This window comes from Phalacrocorax carbo, chromosome 5, assembly GCF_963921805.1.
Source record: "Phalacrocorax carbo chromosome 5, bPhaCar2.1, whole genome shotgun sequence".
NCBI classification, from domain to species: Eukaryota; Metazoa; Chordata; class Aves; order Suliformes; family Phalacrocoracidae; genus Phalacrocorax; species Phalacrocorax carbo.
Genome location: NC_087517.1, coordinates 30296894 through 30313700, shown reverse-complemented (window position 1 = coordinate 30313700; position 16807 = coordinate 30296894). Strand labels below are relative to the sequence as shown.

General features: G+C 39.5%; 1 protein-coding gene across 2 annotated transcripts in view; it reads right to left on the bottom strand.

The window, feature by feature from the left end:
• The window catches only part of CREB1 (cAMP responsive element binding protein 1), a 42402-nt gene that overhangs the window by 9066 nt on the left and 16529 nt on the right, over window positions 1-16807 (bottom strand). The window contains exons 2-7 of one of the 2 annotated variants that reach the window (XM_064451837.1): window positions 13113-13234; window positions 9519-9665; window positions 7422-7522; window positions 4204-4346; window positions 1998-2180; window positions 415-569 (exon numbers count right to left, since the gene is read on the bottom strand). In XM_064451837.1, the coding sequence (XP_064307907.1) occupies window positions 415-569; window positions 1998-2180; window positions 4204-4346; window positions 7422-7522; window positions 9519-9665; window positions 13113-13226 (843 nt within the window). In that variant the 5' untranslated portion in view covers window positions 13227-13234. The remainder of the gene's footprint in view (window positions 1-414; window positions 570-1997; window positions 2181-4203; window positions 4347-7421; window positions 7523-9518; window positions 9666-13112; window positions 13235-16807) is intronic. The other variant, XM_064451838.1, reaches the window with a different exon arrangement.

Below are 16807 nucleotides of genomic sequence, written 5' to 3'. Positions count from 1 at the left end.
CAATCAAAAAAGCACTTGTGAAGGCTGTGGGTAGGCCAGCAGCAAGGAGAATGCATGCAGAAGGCAAAGGTAAAGAATCCAGGAAAGGAAACTACATGAATGTATTAACTCAAAAAAATCAACTCACCTCAGAGTTTGTAAGAACATGTCTGCGGTCCTACAAGTCTCTCACCAATGACTTTTCTCCTTACGGCAACAAGCAAATTCTGGCACCTCACAGAATGAGTATGACACCTTTACTTAAGGTTTCGTAGTTGCAATACATGGCATTAGCAGGTATGTTTTTTTGCTTTGCACCTTTAAAGGCAAATTCTTCAGAAAGCATTCCATAAAATGACTAAGAAAGGTTTGGATTCTTAGTGCTTACACTAGTTTTACACAGAGCTGACTGAAAAAAGAATGATCTAAATGTACATGCCTGTTCTTCATTAGACGCACTTCTCTCTTCCGTGCGGCCTCTTCTGCTGGCTGGGTTGGAAGTGCTGGAGAGGATGCCATGACTACACCTGGTGCAATGGTGCTGGTAGGGGCGGTGCGAATCTGGTAGGTCTGCACATCTCCTGAGGCAGCTGAAAGACACAAGGGAACATCATGTCAGTTTGGTGACAGTGCTGTTAAAGGTGGTGCAAGGATCACCTAGTCATCTATCTAACCATGCACTATGGGCTACAGTACAGGAGGGATGACCATCATCTGGGTCATCATTGCTATCTCAGTCTTAGTTTATCGATGCATGCAAGGTTTGGGGCATTCCTGTTAAAGAAGTCTTCAATTGTGCTTGATAACTTGACTTGTCTTGCTGTATTGCTGTGCTTCTTTCTCCCTTAGTGTATTTCTTTTTAATTCTCTGTTTTTTTGGGCAGTTTTGGCATTTTTAAGAAGATGAAGGATGGCAAACAGTATTTCTAGCTATGCTCCAAATGTCTATCTGCAAAAGGAGAAACTGCATGTGTAAGTATTTGGCACAGAAAAAAGGGTGTAGAAATGTAGCATTTACTCCAACAAGAGAGAGGCAGTGTAAGCCAGACACTCAACTTCACTACTTCTCGAGAATAAACAAGGTCTGGGGTTTCTTTTGTTTCTTTACTGTAATCTGGGACTGTGTTATATTTGCCTGAGTTTAAAAAAAATACGATACCACCTAAAGAAATCACATGTCCTCAAGAACGCAAAAAAACCAGAACATGAATGCAACAATAGCATTCTTCTCGGCTGTGTATTTTCACTGATGCCTAGAGACATCTTCACTGGATAACTTTCAAATCACGAAAGCAGGGGTACATTCTTTTGTTATTTTTAATAAACAGATTTTTTAATACCCCCCAATTCTTAATAGACCAAAATGTGGTTTTTAATATAATAAGCCCCCTCAACTTATTCTAAGTTGAGGTAGCCCTGCTTGCTCTAAGTGGAGGACTAGACCAAACGATCTCTTAAGGCACTTTCCTAAATTATTCTATGATTCTAAGACTCAATGATTAAGTACTTGGTGACTACTTAAAAAAGCCACAGTAGGAAGAAATTATGACTTGTAATTAAAAAGGGGAAAAATTACTAATCAAGTAAAGCGTCCTTAGAGAAAGAAAGTATCAAACAACCTTATTTCCTAACTTTAATGCTTTGCTTTAAATTTACTATTGTTGCAGATGACTGGAAGAACTCAGAACTCCAAAGTGGTATAAGTTTTTGCAGAACATATGAAAAAAAAAAAAAAAAGTGTGGATAAAATGCAGGAAATACAGCATGGAAAACAAAAATTAAATATATTGTTTTAACAAGTAAACTCAAAATACCCACAACTTTACCAGTCTGAAAGGAAAGGCTCCAAGAAAATGTGACAAATAGCTTTGTCCATAATTTCTGTTAGTCATTTTGGACACTTATTTGTGCCAATGCTGTTAATTCTGTTTCCTGACACATATGAAGGAGTTAGGTTGGCAACTTATAGCTGCATAGAGAAAACATGCTGCAGAGTGGCTGGCTGTGAAGTTTCTCACCTTGTACAACAACTTGGTTGCTGGGTACAAGTATCTGTTGTCCATCTGTAGTCTGTGCATATTGTAAAATGGTGGTGCCAGGTTGGGTTGCAGCTGCATTGGTCATAGTCAATGTCTGGAGACCTTGTACTCCATCTGTGCCATTGTTAGACAACTGTATTGCTCCTCCTTGGGTAATAGCAACTGAAGGCAAAAAAAAATCAACACAGCATTTAAGACACTAATTCACCCATTAACTTACAGTATTAAACCTAGATATGGAAGAATACTGGTCTGAGTTAAACCCCTTGAACCCTTATAAACCCTCAAATCAGACACATCTTTAATGTACATGAAAGAAATCATGCTTTGAAGGTAAGTTTTCATTTTTTTTGTTAGACCCATTCTGCTGGTTTTGGCTGGGGTAGAGTTAATTTTCTTGATAGTAGCTAGTATGAGGCTATGTTTTGGATTTGTGCTGGAAACAGTGTTGATAATACAGGGATGTTCCTAGTTACTGCTGAGCAGTGCTTACACAGAGTCAAGGCCTTTTCTGCTTCTCACCCCACCCCACCAGAGCACAGGCTGGGTTGCACAAGGAGTTGGGAGGGGACACAGCTTGGACAGCTGACCCCAACTCACCAAAGGGATATTCCTCATCATATGACCTCATCCTCAGCATATAAAGCTGGGGGAAGAAGAAGGAAGGGGAGGACATTCAGAGTTAATGGTGTTTGTCTTCCCAAATAGCTGTTATGCGTGATGGAGCCCTGCTTTCCTGGAGATGGCTGAACACCTGCCTGCCGATGGGAAGGAGTGAATGAATTCCTTGTTTTGCTTTGCTTGCGTGTGTGGCTTTTGCTTTACTTATTATTAAACTGTCTTTATCTCAACCTACAACTTCTCTCACTTTTACTCTTCCAATTCTCTCCCCCATCCCACTGGAGGGGGGACACACCCATATTTTGGGCGGGGGGGCCCAAAAAACACAGCCTAAAGCACAAATTGGTTTCTCTGACAAAACAGCATCACACAGAAGAGCTACAATCCTGCCCTGGGGAATACTTTTATTTGTTAAGGTTTTCTTCTTGGTTGATTTAGGTCTTTTCCTCAGTCCTTGCTTTTTTCTTCTCATCTGAAATTCCTCTCCTCTTCCATGCTTTATGCCCTTCAGTCTCCTCTGCTGCTATTGCTATCCATTTTGTGTTTTGTTTTCTTCTTGCTTTCGCATTTTTTTCTTCTGATTGTATCCCCCCTTCTCTACAACTTCCTTAGCACTTTCCTAGCAGAGTTTTTTTTTTTCATAAAGGTCCAGTTTCACACATTTTTTCCCTTCAAGCAGCCTTACTTGTTGCATTTTTTTCCCTTTCTTTCTCTCAATCGTGTCATGCAGGTGTACTAAGACATCGCCCCTCATTCGTGATTCCACAGAATTTCATTGTGTTCATATATACAGACACCCCAAAATCTCAGGTATCTGCACAAGCAGTTATTTTACATTTGTGGTAGGATAGCAGAGTTAACCACATCAGCTTCAAAAAAATTAAATAGGGTATTAGGCAAAGTGGCTAAGGAGTAAACAGAGATACAAAATTTTAAAGAGATTTTAAAAGAAAGATATAAACAAGTAGTTCTTTCTCCCTTTTGTATATTTAAAACTGCATTTGTTTGTGTGAGACAGTGTGTGAATTCTGGCTTTACCGCTGTAGCCTCAATACTTTAAGTCAAAGCACTGTATCTATAAAATCTAATGATTAAAGAAAACACAGAAACATGTATTTATTATGTATTTTAAATAAGGTTGCTGAAGTTCTTATTTTTTCAGGACTTTCTAAAAATGTAATTGCGGACTGTAATGTTTTCTCTATCAATGAGGTTATAATTGTGTGAACCAGAATTAATAATCTGCTAGGAAAAAAAGAAACTTCTGAGTTACCTCATCTGGTTCCTGAAGTTTAAAAACTTTATAATAGCATGATGGTTAATTCATATTTTGCCTCATGATGCATTAGCTGCGCTAACTGGCAAGTAGTCCCAGGACGTCAACTGAACATTTCAAATACTTACAATAGGAATGTGTTTAAAAGGCATGGTTATCAAACAGTCAAACTAAAGTAATCTTATTTTTGCCTCCTGCTTTGTACTAGTCCAAACAGTTATAGAAATAATAGTTCTTCATCTTCTCATCCCCACTTACTAGCACCACTGAGAAATTCAGACTACATACTGTACTGCCCACTGCTGGTTTGGTAAATGGGAGTTGGCACCGTAACAGTGGCGATGGCAGGTGCTGCTGTTTCCTCTTCAGACTTTTCTTCTTCAATCCTTGGCACTCCTGGGGCGTCTGAGGACAAGTCATTCAAAATTTTTCTGGCAAAGACAGTGTGTTGTAGAGATTTTAATAAAAACTAGGGGGAAAAAAAAGTCTATTTGATACATAATGCTGGAGAAAACTGTAAAGTGCAGTAAGCCAGCAAGGAAAATACGGGTGCAGAACGAAAAACCCGTACTATCTTCAAACTCTTATTGGAGAGGATTGTTCAAAGTGCCATGCACAGATGGGCAAGGGAGCCAGCACAGAACAGCTGTGCTTATCAACACAAGATACAGGTGCTTCTCAACAGGTTCTTCTCAATCCAAAATACAGCTATCACAACCTCCCTTTTTCTTAAAAACATGTTTCTCTCTCATCCATTTTTACTTGTTTCCTGCTTTTAGCCACATAAAGATTTGAAGAAAGCAAAAGTATGTAGAAAACCTATGTCTTCACTTAGATCAGGGGAACTGCTCCGTTTCAGATTAAGGCCTCAGCCAGAGAGCTGAGTATGAAGGAAGTTAGCAGAAATGCTTGTAAAGAGCAACCCGTTTATAATCTAACACCTGCCTGGGAGACAATGCTGGGTGTTTAAGTGAAGTCACACAGTTAAATTTACAGGTGCCCTGCCTGAGAAAGCTGTGAGATTAGCATGGGTAAAGGAAAGAACAGTTTGTTTAATTACTTTTATGGGTTAATTATCCAAAGCCAAAACTCCTAAAACATCACTGTTACAGGTCTCACTGAACATGACTGAAAGACTGACCCTAGCAGTTACTGCAATTTGCATTATGTAGACCAAACACTGTCCCTCAGAGGATTGTCAAGCCCTTTCACTGCTAGCATATTCTATTATCGGTAAAGGGCAACATTTTTTGTCATTCTCCTCATATGTTTTCCTGTGGGCTGTCACTAGAACTCAAAGTGTGATGAAGCAAACACAGCTGTAGACCCCAAGCTCCAAGACAACACGCACTTCTTAAATAAGGCTCCTAAGGCTTTGGGAGCCAGAACAACTGTATGGAGCTATTTGGGGAGAGCTGTCGCTCTGCTAAGCAACTTGACAAACAGAGCTTTGCTGTTGCTGTTTTGACTCTGCATGCAGGCAGTAACGCCAGCATTGCACAAGCACTCCACTGTACCAAGCATCATTTGGACAAATAAAAAATTCCCATCCAGAGAGTTTGCAATCTAGGTGCTAGACCAGAAAAACTAGTGGACAAAACAGATTAAAAAATATGGAGAGAGCAGGGAGGATGACAAACAAAACCCAAGAGCTCAAAATAGAAAAGATGAAACTACAGCTCACCAATTTTTAAGCTCATGTCAGATATGATCTGGTGGTTAAAAACCTACCTTTGCCATCATAAACATGAGATTTAAGATAGAAGATAAGGTGGCAGCTTTACAAATACAGGAGCTGACAAACTGACATGGGGAACACATGATGTACTTCGGTAGCAGGATCAAGGTGGAGTTTCTGAGGAAGAGCTATAGCTCTTCAGTTCTGTGAATCTATCTGCACCTATCTTGTCTCTGGAGCTAGTTAGAGCAGCTTGAATAATGTCAGCTGGGAACTCACTAAACACAGCTGTAGTCTGGCTTGGCCTGTCTGACATGACCTCTAAGCTGGCCCAGAGTCTGAGCTGCATATAAAAGTTCTACAATCACAAAGTTTTGCTGAGTCACCAGGATCTAGTTTGAGGATAGAGGCTGTGGTGTGGCATCAGTGCGTGCAAAGGAGTTCATCTCAACAAGAAGTCAGCATGCACAAGTCCCTTCTTCTCAGTTTTGCTGCTTGTCTACTTAGCTCTGTTGTCTCACGATATACAGCCATTCTTCCATATATAGTAAAAGCAAGTGTCTCTCTGCAGAAGCACACTGCAAGGAAGTCTGTGGCAGCCTTGAAGTTAGCAACACTGCTCCCTCACAAATAAGAATATTTTCCCAGATCTATTATGGCTAGGGATCTTCAGCAATGATTTTCACTATCTTCTGCAGAACAGCCCTGAAGGCTCTGGAGAAGGTAGAAAATAATCTGCAAGTGCTAAAAAAAAATTAAAATAACGGATGAGATATAGAATGTCCTGAGTTGGAAGGGACCCACAAGGATCATCAAGTCCAACTCCTGTCCCAGCACAAGACAATCCCAAAATTCACACCATATCTCTGAGGGTGATGCTCAAGTGCTTCTTGAATATTGTCAGGCTTGGTGCCGTGACTGCCTCCCTGGGGAGCCTGTTCCCATGCTCCACAACCCTCTGGGTGAAGAACCTTTTCCTAATATCCCACCTAAACCTCCCCTGGCACACCTTCCTGCCATTCCCTCAGGTCCTGTCATTGGTCACCAGAGAGGAGAGATCAGCACCTGCCCCTCCTCCTCCCCTTGTGAGGAAGCTGTAGACCACAGTGAAGTCTCCCCTTGGTCTCCTCTTCTCTAGGCTTAAGAAACCAAGTGACTTCAGCCACTCCTCGTACTATTTCTCCTCTAAACCTTTCACCTGTGCAAGGGCTTAATTAATAAAGTAACATATGACCACCTCAGTTGGTCTTACTGGAGAAGTTTTGGCATGACAACTAAAGATACTAGATGCCTATCACTACATTCAACTCATATCCTGACTTCTTAAACTTTAAACACAATCAATTTTGCTCAAGCAGAAATTCTCTCTGAGCCATGAACACCACATGTTCATTGAAAGTCTCATGGAAGAAAGGAATTAAGTTTGATTGCTGCTAGCATTTCAACAATCATGAAAAACTACAGAGCTTATTTTTTGCAGATTACAGATTATACAGACGCCACTTTCTTGCAAAGCTTCAGTATATGTATTAAGTATCCATTAAAGCTATCTCTAAGGCAATTAGCACAATGATACCTCAATGTTCACAAATTTGGCAATTAGCTTTTTCTCAGGTCATTTCTGTCTTAACTGAGTGTAATAGCTGAGGTTTCTTCCTCCTCCTCCTATCTGCTTATCTCTTTACATCCTATTCCATGGAAAGACATTGTAGAAGAGAGATTTCAGTTAAATGGTAAATCTAAAAATAACTATACAATCACACTGTTTGTCTCCCCACATAAAGAATGCATTCATCAAGCAAAATGCTTCTGCTTTTAACCTCCATACCTGTAGGAGGGTCGTCTGGAAAGAATTTCTCTTCGTTTCTGTGAGTCTGTGACACTGTCTACTGATTCCTGTGAGTCTTCACTTTCTGCTATAGTGGAGATCTGTAAATAAGAATAGCAATCAAGCTTAACAAGACACTTCCAATGTCTTTATTTTAAGGAAATGTTGACATCCTGTGAAAAACACTACAATGCAAGTACTCTACAGTGCTTCTACCTAGGCAACAGACAGAAAGGGCAGACTGTTTAGTAGCAGATCCAGTGAAGGTGACCACCTTCAGTTATCTACCTGTGAGAATGTCCTTCATAATTTAAGTACTCCAATAAGAAAATATAAACATCAATTCCATACACATTTTGCTTTCCGTGATTCCTTATTTCCATCCATTTTAAGGAAACAAAGGAAGATTTTTAAAGTAAAATTTAGGGAGAGAAAAACTAAAACCCAATTAAGATAGCAGAAACATTTAGAAAGAAAGAGCAAAATACTGAGGTTGAGAAACATCAATTTATAAATAATTAGGTAGATATGTTGATACGTTATAGACAGACTGCCTTTTGTGGGGTGGAAATTTGTCAGGAAAATGTCATACATGAAGATGCTAAGAAACAATGCAGTGCTGCAATTCTGAACATCTCAGACGATGACAAAGATTTAGGAAGGAAAGCTAAAATGTTTGTATCAATCATATTTCAATAATTTTAAATTTTAAGTATGACAAAAATGTAAAAACACCTCCAACACATAAAAACAGAGACTGTTTTCCAAAGACTACAGTATTGTGACAAATATACAAAAGCTAATGACAGTTAGTGAATAGAGAAATGCCTGTGAGAGAAACATAGCTCACAGCCCGGCATTTTATGCACTGTAGGGAAGATTCCAAAAGGCTCAAAAAGCTTGCAGGGCCCAAATCTCAGTTATCAGATAGAGGGCCTGAAAAGGTCCAAGGCTGACCGTGAAGACTGGGCTTTGAATATGGCAGCATTCCAAACAGGTTCTGGCTTTGCACTGAGGCAGGTGAATTCCAAGCATGGTTTCATTGTCTGTCTCTTATCTTCCACCCCTGGGCTAGTAACTTGTGCACTTATCTGAAAACTGCTCACATCTGATAGATTAAAACTCTAAACTTTTGACTCCAGTGGCTGAGGAGGGTAGAGCCTGCCAGAAACTCAGCACTAAAGCTGACAAGGAATAAACAAAGATTATTATCAGTATGGCCTAGTTTTAAATTATGCATGCCTTCTTATTTTTTAAAATAATACCCAGCTAAATATCTGTATCAAATAGTTAAAATGTCTACATTTTAAAATTAAACTTTTTTTGAGCTCAATGTACTAATAGCAAAGGAATGATGTATAGTCATTGCCCCATGTATCTGCTGTACACCAAGCAATTTTTCTTTTTGCATTCACTAACGCTGGGCTTAAAGTGGTTAAAAAAAAAGTTACAGGTTTTAAAGATTTCAGACTACTTGTCTCCTATGTCTTCAAGCTACCTCATCATATTGCATTATCTGTCTTGCTTTACAGAAGAGAAAATGCTAAGGCTTTACAAAGCAAACAATGTTCAACAGGCATATTTTAAAACCATTTTTGAGAGGACCGATAGGTTTATTTTAAGGAGCATTAACATACAGGCATCTGTTTTGTAAGCCAGTGCAAATATTTTCTAAGTAGCAAAGACTCTCATCCCAGAATATCAGCCTCATTAATGATTAAAGATTACATTATTAAAAAACCCCCTTTTGTTCACTTCAGAATAGTATGAACTCTTACTTAATAAAGATGTATGAGAATGCAGTAGAGAGAAAAAGGAGAGTAATACTGTAAGAAAAACCATGAAGCTGTTAAACTCACCAACCAAATTCTAGAGGGAAATGAAACTCAGCAATGTTTGAAAGTGAAAAATGGTTAAACCAGAACAGAAAAAAAGTCAGAGTGTAGCAAATACTGTACAGCTTTTGCCTTCATCATGCTCTTAAAGTTTATATAAGCAAAAACACAATCCAGGACACAAACACACTGGAAACCAGTGAACTGGCAGGAGTATTCAAAAGGCCCAATTAATGTAACAGGAATTTTCTTCAGTCAGTACCTGAACTGTCTGGACCTGTGGTGACTGAATAACTGATGGCTGGGCAGCCTGAATTACGCCATGCACCTGAACCGTCTGCCCATTGGGCAGCTGAACTAAGGTCACCGTGGGCGCAGAAGACGTTGCGTGAGCTGCTGGCATAGATACCTGCAAAGAAGAGACAGTAAGCAAAAATTAGGTTATTGTAAAATCTTATTTCACTACCAAGAACGCTTTTTGGTGGAAGAATTGTGTCTCTTCTAGACCCCAGTTAGACGACCCAAATGTTTCAGCATAATATAAAACCCCCTGAACTGCCTAAGCCCAACATCTGACCTACTTTACAAATTAATCTAATGCAGAATTTCTGCAGGCTCAAAATTGTCAGTGATTGTAAAATCACTACCAAGAATAAGAAAAACACGACTGTCTCTATTTTGAGGTAACTTAATAAAAACACTTTATTACCTTTCGCATACAGTTAGATATTGCTAGGACTTGGGTGTACTCCTACAGACACTGCTGAGTCAAAGGCAGAAACATATGCGAGTGGAGCTATTTTTGTTCTCACTCAAGTAAATGCAAAGTGTTTGCCAGATGCAAGAAGTTAAATTTTTTAGGGAGCATATCTTTCAGACTTTCTATAGTCTAAAAGATATTGAGTAGTTGGCAAATTCCATTTAAATAAAGGAAACTGACCATGTGTTCAGACAGAAAATCCATGGGTTTGCTGTGGAAACAAACGGTCTGTAGGCAGTTGTTGTAACTCAGTGTAACGGGTCAACACAAACTCTAGTCTTGGAGTTTTTTCTATTTAGAAAAATAGCCCACATTTTAAACCCTCAGTTTCTACATACAATTTTGTTTCTCCAGCACAGACCTGTAGGCATAGAGGCTATGCCACCAGCGATACGCTAACGACTCGAGCACGGTACGCTAGCATGTCCTGCGCAGGGGCTCAGGCTCCGAGGACAGCAATACCCACACAAAGCTCGTGTCACGCAGGGAAGTCTCACACTGGCAGGTCACAAGAACTATTATGGGCGGCTGAAGGGCCATGCACCAAGGTTGCTATGTGGCTGGGCAGATGCCCCAGTGCTCATCCAGTACTCAGCAACTGTCTGGTGACAAAATGCATGTGTTCACACCTGGAGGGCTCCTGAAAGGCAGAAGGCTGCCAGGGCTGCCGTACTAGTGCGCACAGCCCTTGGTTTGCAGCTGACTCACACCAGCACAGCCCTCGGGGAAGGACTGCAGGCAAGCGTGAGCTTCTCTGGCAGACCTTTGCCAGGTCATGGGTCACTGACTAGCCAGCCTTCTCCTAGACACCCAAGTTTGGAAAATTTAACAATCCTCCAGTGTTCAACAGCATTTTCAAGAAATTAAATCCCTGTAGCTACAATGTGAGAAGGGACTGCACTGCTGTCCTACGTAATCTCAAAGAGCTGCTATGTACCAAATGCAGAAGTAAATCCTCTGCTGTCCCCATAAACATGTGGTTCTCAAAAAGATTCAGTAGCTGATCTCTGAATTTCCATAAACATCCGCCACTTGCAAGGAAATCTTGCTTAACAACAAAATTCAGGGGAATTACACGTAGACCTCTCTCCTCTACAGCTGTCTCCCCCTAATACATGACTTTGTGTTTGTCTTTACTTTCCTTTTTATGAAAATGGTTGCAGCACTACATGGCAGTACAAAACTCACAGCTGAGAGAAAGCGGGGCTGAGATTAACATATGAGCACAGTTTCCTCTGGCAAATTATATTCCTTTACTACGCAACCTTTTTTAATAAAGCATGTCTGACTAAAAAGTCCTTGGCAATGACAGCAAGGCTGATCAACTGGAGGCCACTCTGTGGTTGGATTAAGCCAACAGCAGAGTGTAACTTCCGCAGATGTCTCTGACTCATACCTTGTGGAACTGGAACGAGTTTCCTTTTGACTCTAAAAACTACCCTGAACTCACTAGAAGTGTAGCAACTAAACTAAGCTTACATGAGGGGTGACCTTACAAGAGATAATGAAAGAATTAAACTGACATAATTAGTTATTTAGATTTGCCTAAGCCTCTGAGGGCACTCCCTAATGCCAACATTGCCACTTCACATATTAAAAATATCATAATAACATAACACTGATGTGAACAGGATAAGGAATTATGTTTAGACTGCTCTGTCACTTCTACAAGGAATATAAAGCCTGGAGAAAAGCTAAGGCGCAACTATACAGTGAATGACAACAGAGGAAATTAGGAAAAATATAACATGTTTCTTTGTGGTTCACATTAATTTTAACCATAGCTGTACAGCTTTGTCTTACTTAGAAAAAATTCTCATTCAAGTACCAGGGTAATTTCGCCCAAGTGAAGTGCATTCAACCCACTATGTATCTGTAAGTTCAGCTACATGGAGGTTAGTATGTTAGCAAACAACTTTAAAACATTCTTGCTTCTCTGGACTAAATCTTAATGCATACCAAGCGAGAAGCAGTTTACTGGTTTTGCAAGAGAAATAAACTACTTCCACTCAGTTCACACTGAAGTGTCATTCACACCACCTACATCCTGTGCCTAAGTTAGACAGTGAGAAAACTGCCCGAAGAGGCAAGCTGGTGCAGGGCAGCTGGTGTCCTGTAAATTCACACTACAGCTTCACTGAACAAAATCACCCTGTGCATTTCAACAGCTTCAATCCCTACACTATCACTTGAATGGAAGTGTACTACTTCTGATTTACCAAAAGGTGTAGTGACTTTAAAAAGACACTAATAATTTATAAAATGGTAAGTGATTTGTGCCACTTAAAAGACACTCAATTCCCCAAACCAGAAGATCTAAAAAGCCTGTTTGTTCTGCAGACTGCAAATACTTTTAAAATGAAATGGTTACAGAAGAGAGCCAAACAGATTTTGTTCTAATTTACACAATGGAGTTGCTTCTGCCAACCATTAGTGTATCCAAGAATGAAACCGGATTCCAAAATTAGAGATGTAGCTGGGATTGCAATTCTTGTCTCTCCAAAATAATTTGGGGAAAATAAATTATCTACTACTGTCTCTCGAAACAGCCAACAATTCTGTGAAATTCTGGAAACAACAGGGTAACACGAGCTGTCAAATGCCATGTTGTTTCACTTGATTATGTTTACAATATTAATCCCATCTGATAAGGTGTTGTATTTGCTGCGTTATTTGTATTTTCAGCTTGTCTTCTTCATAATTAAACTGACTGCTATAGACAAGTTTCTAAAGGAAAACATAACAGCAAAACAATCCAGTCAATATAAAAAAGACAGTAAGTTACATGTTTTGAAAAAAATACCTTTCAGCGGTATGGTTGTGGTAAAGAATGCTAGAAATATTTTAATGCATTATCCTGTTAACATTACACAGTTTAGACACATACAGTTCTTCAGAACTAACACAGCCTAGCGTGATGGGAAGTTAAAAATCTCTACTGCTTTAAAAATGTGAAGACAGATATTAAACCAACTATACATTGCACCTGTTTCAGAATTGTACCAATGGAACCTTCTCTCAGGCCCATGAGCAGACATTATCCCTCTTAAAAAAATTATCCAATAGGTAAAACTATTACACCGTATGATTTTATACCTGGGCTAACGTTGCAATCTGTGGTTGTGCCTGTACTGTCATCTGTTGGGTTTCTGCCTCTGTAACGGCTGCATCTCCACTCTGCTGGTTCTCTGCTCCAGATTCCATGGTCATTTAGTTACCTACAATCACAATATTTGTCGTAAGTCTGGGTTGGTATGCAAGTCCATTATTCTTGGTGGATCTGGTAGCAATCACTGCAGCTGAATTCCCATTACTACATACTGTTTTCATTTATGTATTAAAAAGTTGCCAAACTATTAGCATTCAGGCACAATTTTTTCATGCCAGGTGTCTGCCTCAGGTTGATTTTTCTGTGTGTAATGTTTATGAAAAACAGGTCCAGTCTCCTCCAGTAACGAGATCAGAAAAACACACGTTTTGCTCATCTTAAAAAAATGGCTTGAGCATTTTGCACTATGATGACCTAGTACCTCCACAATTTGGAATAACGACCGGCAGTTTGTCAGGAATGGTGCTCCCTCAGTGCCAAGGTGCAACATGCCCTGCCACAGCCCTCCCTCTCCCCCGCAACTGCAGTTTGCAGATAAACAATAGCAACTGCTTCTGCATTGGGCACTTAGATTTCAGCCGCCTTCTGTCTGAACTAAATATGCAACATCTCCATGCAAATCCTTTCCACAACCAGACCGTGTATGGCCCTACATCACAGCAACTTAGTCTTTTCTACTCAGTAGTTTTAAAGTCAGTATACATAATGATGGAAGCCATTTCCACTTGAACCTGACTGCAAATAAATATTTCTATATTTAGAGGTACACAGTAGTTTGTCGTGACCTAACTTTTGTATCATATATGGGTCCTAATACACTCATATTTCTAAGCAGTAACTGAGGAAACCTAGATCACCGAAATACAGAACTCTGTAAAAAGAGGTTGCAAAACTTCCAAAACCGTGCACGTAGGCAGAGCGCAATGACAGTTAAATTCTGCACCGATCTGTGAAAATTACTTTTCAGTTCTTTAAATACTGATATGAAAATATTTTACATATAAAAAAGAACTTCAAAATACAAGGAAATGCTCCCCATGGTGATACAGCAATACCACTCTATTACACAGAACTCCAAATATTAAGAATGGATATTACCTCCATAGCCACAATACTAATTCTGTGTACCACCCTGTGCTGCCCTACCTACTCAGGCCTCTGGCTACCCTAAGGCAGCACACCTGTCTTCAGAGCTGGAGCAAAACAACTAGTAGAGCATTTCTGCTTTGGGAAAAGGCCTGGAGGCAGAGGGTGCTCAGATCAGAAGAAAGGTGGAAAGAGGGAGAAATGCCCCTCTCCTTGCTCAACTTTACTGGCCCCCTGAGGAGAAGACTTAGAAGTGTCAATACAGGTGGTGGTACCATGACCACATTCAAGACATTTAATTTTAAACACAAAGTCAGGGAAACTTCCATTTCAATGCAAACTATACTTCAGTATTACAGGAAAGAGAATACTCTTTGGAGACGTGTTGCCTAAAGCAGTAGAGTCACACTTTAACCTTGAGTATAAAATGAAATTTCTGTCTTACAGTAAATGATTGCTAATCAACAAAGATAAAACAGCATTTCAAAGTAGTAGCTGCATCTCACATCAAAAGAAAGGAAGTCAATGTATATAAATAAAAATCTGTACATCTAGTATTGAAAGCGACTGTTCAAATGAGCTTTTGCATTTGTATGTGTGTGAACACCGAAATAAGTACCAAATAGTTAGTTCCAACATCAGTTTAGAAAAAACTCTTAGGAAGTGAAAAGAATTAAACCTGATTTTCTTTAAAAACAAACAATGAAAGAAAACTTACAGATTTTTGGAAAAAGCAAATTAAATTCTTCTAAGCACCTGGAATTTTGTTATGCCTCTCTCTGTTGCCATGATTTTTGTCCCACATAAACCAGGTATTAGTCTGACAAATGCTTACAGACAAAAAATACTCTACCTATATGCCTATACTGGTAAACTGGCCATGAAAGAAATTAATTGTAAACTCACTGCATTTTAAGTAGTCTAGGCGTGACAATTTTTATAAGAATTCCAAGAGTAGCCTGTGTCCATGCAAATATAATAACCCCATTCTTTCCTACAGTACCAAGTCTTCTCCAGGTTGCATTTCATCTTCCAGAAAGCACAAAAGAAAACCCATGCACTATTACTATTTGTAATATACACTACCAAACAGTTCTTAAACACTTCATTAATGACAACAGTTTAAGTGGTTTTCTACCACAAGTTTAACACACAAGTTTTTAGTCCTCCATGTTATATGCCCATTTTTTTTTGAGTATTCTGCATTTTCAAAAGTGCGAACTACAAACCAGGCTCCCATAGGTTTCCCTTTGATTTTTACCATTTTTAAAGAGGTATCTAATTTTACCACTTTTTTGCAAGTATCAGCCAGTTTTTCCATGGTACTCAAATCAACAACTTTCTCCCAATTCCTGTGCATGTATCATGGTGACTCCAGCCAAAAGACTACCTCATCGGAACCATTTTCAGGAGCAGATCTTGTGCATCCGCAACATCTCCCAGCCAAGTATCTGAAAAGAACTTTAAATAAAAATTTCCCAGCTACAAATTGAAGTATGTTGCAAAACTAATGCTTTTGTTTGCTGATAGAAAACGTGACTCCAGTATGGAGTCAATTGCTACACAAATGGGATTAGAAATAAAGGAAATGTGCAAGTGAGAAGTCTCATGAATCAGGTATATATCAATGTTAGCAAAGGTAGATGCTGCCAAATTCCTGCTGATAAAGGCAATGTTTTCCTAGGAGGAATTTCCAATCCTCTCATACGCTATTCAGCAAAGGACCTCTGGTTTTACAAGTTTGGTTTCTATATTTGCATCATCTTTTGCATACGTAATCAGCAAAGCATTAACTGTTTGAGGCGCCTGCTCCTCTACAACACCAACATTTTGGAAATAAAATTCTTAAAATGACTTGCAAACACCTAAAAGGAACGTCCTCATAACATACAGTAAGCACCAAGCAATGCAGGAAGCTGCCTGCAAGATTTACATCTTGACACGTGCAGTTTAAGTAAGTTTCCGACGTGACTTGTAGTTTTTGGACAAGCTCTTAGTCTCCTCTTATTTGCAGGTTCTAAGTACTCTTGAATTTGAGTCAGTTTACCTTGCACTTACACATCATAGTATTTGTATTCTAACTTCACTACTACCTTTTACAATAACTTTTGAGAAAAAGAAGGGATCAGATTTTTGAGCATCACAACATCATATTCAAGATACACTGATATACGTTGTTTCATGTTTGCTTTAACAGTACAGTATGATTAAGATTGCAAAGATGTGCGAGACCAGGCACCTAGAACATAAATACTTAAGTTGCGTGTATGGATAAGACCATGATGGCTGAAATTAAGGCTGTCCATTCCTATTCTTGCAATTTACGAAGTAAGAGATGAAATGTTTGGTTTGAAACCATAACCTCCCCACACATACAAATGAATGCTAATCCTTACATATCCTTTTTAAGCTCTCATATATCCCTAGTTTAGACAAGCTTTGCTGACCAGTACCCCACTCACTGTCTTTCTGTTCTTGTGGGTGCTCACACCCACCCCGCCACCCCATCCTTTTGCTCCTCCTGTCCCGTTCGCAGTGGCCCACTTCGCTTCCTGGCACTGATTTCCCTGGCAGCCACCACACTGGGACTTCTCGA